The sequence below is a fragment of the Geospiza fortis genome, unplaced genomic scaffold (genome assembly GCF_000277835.1).
Source record: "Geospiza fortis unplaced genomic scaffold, GeoFor_1.0 scaffold333, whole genome shotgun sequence".
Classification (NCBI taxonomy): domain Eukaryota; kingdom Metazoa; phylum Chordata; class Aves; order Passeriformes; family Thraupidae; genus Geospiza; species Geospiza fortis.
In genome coordinates this window covers 4,276,438-4,282,555 of record NW_005054347.1, presented here as the reverse complement: position 1 = coordinate 4,282,555, position 6,118 = coordinate 4,276,438, and the positions used below count along the sequence as shown (strand labels likewise).

Sequence of the window (6,118 nt, the reverse complement as noted above, 5' to 3'; positions counted from 1 at the left end):
CCCCCGCGCGCCCCGGGCCTGGGCTTGGTGAGCCGCGATCTCGCCCCGAGGTCACGGAGCAGCTCCGCTTCCCGCCGACCCTGGGGCAGCCCCCATCACGGGCCGGGCCGGGGGGATGTCGGTGTGTCCTCATGGCCTGTCCGCCTTTCTTTGCAGCGGGTTTTTCGGCGAACCGGACTCCTTCTCCATGTACGGCAGCAACCGGGTGAAGCGGAGACCCTCTCCGTACGAGATGGAGATCACCGACGGTGAGAGAATTTCGCCCCTACGCCGCATTTTGGGGGGAAGGGGTGTCTCTATCTGCCATGGGGGGCAAGTTCCTGCACAATGCCACACTCTGGAACTAAGCCCCCAAATAATAAAAGGACTAAAGCCCCAAAGCGTAAAACGCGAGTAGGATGCCCAGGGAGGCAGCGGGGGCTCTCCGGTAAGCGGAGCCCGCAGCGGTCCCCAGCAGCGTGTTGGGCGAGTTTGCCTTCACCCAGCATCCAGCGATGCCTGTGGCTAATTACATCCCTATTCTGCGAATTGCTTAGAGATTAAATCCGAAAGAAGACAATAAATGCGTGTCTTTGTTGAGGCGCGGATCAGGGCCATTGCCATTGCGGTGAGATGTTGCGTCTGTAAAACCCTTCCAGCCAGGAGGCGTTCGCCCTGCAGAGCACAGCCTCGGGCAGAAAGGATCACCTGCCTTTAGACCAACACCCAGGCATCCTACTCGCGTTTTAGGGTTTGCCTGCTCCTGGCAGCAGGTTTGGGGTGTGCAAGGGGATCTCTGCCCGCGGGCTGCTGCTCAAGCAAAGGGACACTTGCAAGAACGATTTGCACGTGGAAGGCCGGCCTGTTTATCTCGGCAGTTAATAGCCCGTACACACGAGATTCGCTGAAATGCGTTTTATCTTTAGCGATTAGAAACACTGTATTTCAATTGCAGGACAATTAATTTTCCTCCTTTCCAGCTAGCTGTCCCTTCCCTTCTTCCCGGCTAATCTAAGATCAAATCATAACCTGCATCAGTCTAAAATAATGCATCCCGAAATGACAGGCTCAGGGTATTATCTGCATTAATCAGAATCCTCTCCCCTCCCGGTCCTTTCAGACGCAGCCCCGTGGGACAGGGGATGTTACAGCCCCGGCACAAGAAGGGCTTTTTGTCTGAGTTTTAGCATTTATGGGGAAAAGTCCATCAAATCTCGGCGTCTGACTAAAGCTTTGCACTTGCTATTAAATTAGGTATTAAGGATTACAGAAATACTTGGTTGTAACCAAGTTTTTGAACTCGTGTTTTGATGCTGGTGTGCAGAAAGGGCCCAGTCCTGCAGGTTCTGGTTCATGTGAATTTCCAAGATTGGACTCACAATTTTTGAGGGGGAAAAGGGTATCAGATTATGTTGTGTAAACAGGAACGATTTGTAGGGATGTACATCCCATGCTGAAGCACCTGTGTGGTCTGGAGGCACTTTGCTCATTGCTCTGATGGGCACCTGCTGGGTGACATCCAGGAGCATCACTCTCGAGGGTCCTCAGCCCTTGGGGGCTGCAGAAGGGCAGGAAAGTCTTGCCAGACACTTTGTGTTTGTGGTTTTTTCTGTGAGAGAATAAGTGGTGGGGTTTTTGCAGTAGTTCTTTTATCTATTTTATGGAAATTTTGTTCCATTTAATATCTTTAAAAATTACTAGAAGTGAAGATAAAAATGCAAAAATGTATCTATAAAAAGTATATCCTGGAACTTGGGGAGATCATATTTTTATTAATTTCCCTCATATTTCTAATTTTAAAAAAGTATCAGTCGATCCATTAGAACAAAATCCAGGCAAAAATTCTCATCTGATTGCTTGAATTAATTATGAGGCAAGTTTTTTTTTTTATGAGAAGTAGATTTTCTATTATAACACAGCTATGGGGCATTTTAATTTCCTCCACTGCTTGACATGTTTTGGCCAAAGCCTGATCTCTTTCTAAAAGATATGTTTAATTCAGTTGGGGCAGAAATCAAGAATTTGAGTGGTGTCAGAATTTGTTTTATATATACTAAATCTTGATTTGGGTGTCTCTGGATGAAAATGAACAGGTGTTTTTTTGTTTTTCTTTCGGATTTCTCACCGATTTATTAATAGATGCATTTTAGTAATCAACTTCCAGTGAACAGAAATATTTGAAGACTGAAAGTCTCTTGAGGATATTTTTTAATGAGCAGTATCCAAGGTGTGGTTATTTCTTACATCCTTATGGGAGTAAATAGCTTTTGAGCTCCATCTCTCTCTGGATTCAAGACCAGTTGCTTTGTCTTGTCTGGAAGGAGCAGTAAAGTGTTAAAAAGGTCATATTATTTTAGTAGGATGTAGCACATCCTTCACTGCTTAATTAGCAGTGCTGCTGAGGTCCCTTTGGTCCCTGTCACCTTCCCCACAGTCCTGTGGCACAGCAGGCTGCACCCATCAGGGACAAGAAACCTTCCTTTTGCATGAGTTCTTGTACCTTAATTCATACAGAGGGCATTAGGGGCTGTTTGGGGGTGAATATTGCCTTTACTAAAGCATCACACTGCAATCCTAGAGGTCAGAGAGGTGTTTGCCATTTCTACCTCCCCCAGCTTGTCCCAGGGGCCGTTTGTGGCTTTAGGGGACTCCCAGCTCTGAGCACACCGTGAGGAGGAGTGAGCTGTGAGGCTGCTCACACACTGGAGAGGCTGGCAGCTTTAGCTGGCTGCTTGGGAATGTGTCCCCATGCAAACCCTGCAGTGCAGGGAGTTCTGAGGGCTGTGCTGGGCTGCAGGGACTCAGCTTCCCCCAAAGGGAGGAAAGTGTGATGGCATCTGATGGTATCTGATCAGCTGGAATAAGGGATTCCCCTTCTGTTGTGCAGGGTGGGATTTGCTGAGCTACAGCCTGACCAGGATACTCATAAAGAGTCACACCTGTTTGGTTCCTGTGCCACAAGGCAGCCAAGAGTTTTGCTAGAAAAAAGGTGTTTAAATGTGCCCTGGAGGGCTGGTTCGGCTGTGTGATGTCAGAACTGTGGCTTGAACTGCTCACCAAGGCCAGGGACTTGTTCCTGCCAGGAGGGAGAAGCTAGGCAGGTGTCACAGAGTGGGGAATGCAGGGGAGAGGTGGGGGGAATGGGAATTCCACAGTCCTTTGGGGTAAATCTCACCAGTGTGTTTCCTGCAAGGCTTTGCTTCCCACTCTGTGATGATTTTCATTGTATGTGATGCTTCCTATCCCATGGGAGTTTCTGCCCTGGTCATTCTTCCAGATTTTCATGAGATTGATGTGACCTTCCATTGTTGATGTCTCCTGGAGGAGATGATGGGAAGGATGTAATAAGAGAAGCATCTTGTGGTAGTGTTCCCTCATGCGAGCTGGTTTCCATGGACCCAAGGACCTGCAATCCTGATTTACAGCACTGCTGCTCCTGCAGAACAGTGCTTTTCAGCAGATGTGCTTTTGGGTCTCTTCTAGCACAGAGACAAAGCTTTTCTCATGTACACCAGGAGTCGCCCTGATGTGCTGAAAGGAGAATTGGTGTGCTTTGTGCCTTCATCCTGTGCAGCATCCCCTCTCAGAAACATGGCTGTAAAATTTCAAGGTGTAATTGGAGGTCACGTGTAATTAGGTCAAACAGACACCTCCAGCAATTTGGGGCCCTTTCTCCAATTAGTGTCAGAGGCAGTTTGTGCCCTGTGGCAGTGAGGAGGAGAGAGAGCAGGCAGCCCTCAGGTCAGCTGTGAAGCTGCTCCAAACAGTGATCACCCTTCCAGCAGGACACTGCCTTCACTTCTTGGGTCAGTATGGGTCAGTGTGGTCACTTCCTACCTGTTCTCATTCCTATGGGACAAATCCCATCACCCCACCTCATTCAGAGGGCTGCTGGCAACCCTCTGGTCTCTCTCAGCATGGAAGACCTCTGGATTTCAGAGTTGTCAAAACCTCTGCTCAAGCTGATTTCCTCCTGTCCCAACAATGTGTCCTTTAGACAATTTTTGGGCTAGAAAATCAAGCCATCTAGTGAGATTAACTTTTAATAGGACCATGTTTGCTGAGTTACCCTTGTTGATGAGTTGAGATTCCCCAAAATTAGAGCACCCTTCTGCACACATATCATGGCCTAAGCCTTCTTCCTTGGAGAGGTAAATTTCGATATCTGAGGGGACATCCAAAGAGATGCAACTCCATTTTTCCCTTCCATTGGATTGAACAGAAGTTATGGCTTTCTCTGCTCACGGGGTCAGCTTCCACTTAGCTGGAAACTCTTGTTTCACTGCCTTGCTGATTAAACCTCACTAAAATTAGTCAGTTAGTTAATTTGCAAAGCAGCGACCTATTCAGCAAGGTAACACCTGCCCTGTTAAGCCCAGCTCCTAATTCTGCGTGGTTGGAATTGCAGGCCCTCACACGAAGGTGGTTCGTCGCATCTTCACCAACAGCCGGGAGAGATGGAGGCAGCAGAACGTCAACGGGGCCTTCGCAGAGCTGCGCAAGCTCATCCCCACCCACCCGCCCGACAAAAAGCTCAGCAAGAACGAGATCCTGCGCCTGGCTATGAAATACATCAACTTCCTGGCCAAGCTGCTCAACGACCAGGAGGAAGAAGGAAACCAAAGGGGCAAGGTGAACAAAGACTCGGGGATAGTCCAGGAAGACCTCCTGCAGGACATGTTGTCTCCCAACTCCAGCTGTGGCAGCTCTCTGGACGGGGCGGCGAGCCCGGACAGCTTCACGGAAGAGCACGAGGCGCTGGACTCGAAGCACACGCGCAGCCTGCACCACGCCATCCTCCCCGTAGAAGGCAGCGCGCAGCGGTGATGACCCCCACGCTGCTCCCCAAGAGCCACGGGGGAGAGGCCAGGCCTGTGCAGCTGCTGGAACTTGTGCCTGTGGGGTTTTGCGACTCTGCCTTTCCCTGGGAGCTCGCTCTGCCCAGCCTGGTGCACTCACCAGACCAACCCAGATGAACGTTCGGGGTTTAGGTACGCGACCGTACGGAGGAGAAAAGCGTCGAGGTCATCTTCGTTGTACAGAACTGCTCGGGATGGGACTCTGAGGAGGGGAAGGAGACGTGGCTGTGCCTCTCCAGCGTTTAGAGGGTTCCCAGACCGCTTGGTGACCGTCTCTTTTCAAACAGCCATCTGGGTGAGACATGGAGCTCCTCTTCCTCTGCCCGCGGAGGCCGCCGGCGCTTTCCAGCTCCACGTGGTGCTGGAAACTGCTGCATCACGCCAGTGCTGCAGACTCCTCCAGCCTGAGCACATCCAGCTGGTCTGAGCAGGAGCTTGGCCACATATTCCTGTTGTCTGAGAGCTTTTGACTGTATCTTTTTAAAGAGGTGAAAAAATACCCTCAGCAAAAGAACAATTAAAAGGATTTAGACTATTTCTTTTTCTCTCCTATTTTCTTTCTTTCTTTTTTTTTTTTTCCCTTCCCTTTCTTCCTTTGTCTTCTATCTGATTTTGGATTGTTTGGGCTTGTTGTATTTATGATGTGGGATTACTTCCGTTTAACACTGTCATGCAGTATCCACTGAATGAAAAGGTACATAGGTATTTTCTGCCACCCTCCCAGTCCCTGATCCTTCCGCTGGTAACACTCAGCAGGTGAATTTCAAGCCTGTTGTGGTCTCCTAGGTTTTTTCCAGTGCTTTCTGTGGGGCCAGAGCTTCTCTCGTGAAAGATAAATTTCAGAGTTGGTAAAGGAAGAAAATATTTGCTAGTGAAGTATCTCTTTGGACTGGGGGATTTTTAAATTCAAAAAAGCAAAAAAAAGAGCAAAATGAGTCAATGTATCAACAGTGTGCGTGTACATAAGGTTATAAAAAGGTTTTTTGATGGTATGCTTTGAATTTTTTGGTTTTATTTTGTGAAATGGTGGTTCAGCTGTGCCAATGCCCGCAGTGTGGACAATAGTGCTGGATTTATTCTGGTCTTAGGAAGGTCCTCACCTGTCACAGCTGCTGGGAGTCTACAGCCTCTCTGAATCCTGGGGGAAGCAGTAAAGCAGTGGTGGGATTAGCCTGCACTCCCGAGTGCTCAAATTGCTGCAAAGCTGATCTCTGTGACTGAGCTGATCCCCTGACCCTGCTGCCCCCCAGGAGGATGTTTGGGAAGCAGGAGAGCAGGGG

The 6,118-nt window shown here is 49.1% G+C and overlaps 1 protein-coding gene across 1 annotated transcript; it reads left to right on the top strand.

Moving 5' to 3' along the window:
* The first annotated feature begins 159 nt into the window (after window positions 1–159).
* On the top strand, window positions 160–5,830 carry TAL1 (TAL bHLH transcription factor 1, erythroid differentiation factor). The gene is made up of 2 exons (XM_031058736.1): window positions 160–248; window positions 4,388–5,830. The coding sequence occupies exons 1-2, from the start codon at window positions 188–190 to the stop codon at window positions 4,804–4,806; spliced, it is 480 nt and encodes a 159-aa protein (XP_030914596.1). The 5' UTR covers window positions 160–187; the 3' UTR covers window positions 4,807–5,830.
* Window positions 5,831–6,118: the final 288 nt, after the last annotated feature.

Excerpts from the sequence above, each read along its gene's own strand:
- TAL1 (XM_031058736.1), top strand. The coding sequence starts at position 188 with ATGTACGGCAGCAACCGGGTGAAGCGGAGACCCTCTCCGTACGAGATG. Across the intron at positions 249-4,387 it reads CGAGATGGAGATCACCGACG|GCCCTCACACGAAGGTGGTT; the intron begins GTGAGAGAATTT and ends TTGGAATTGCAG.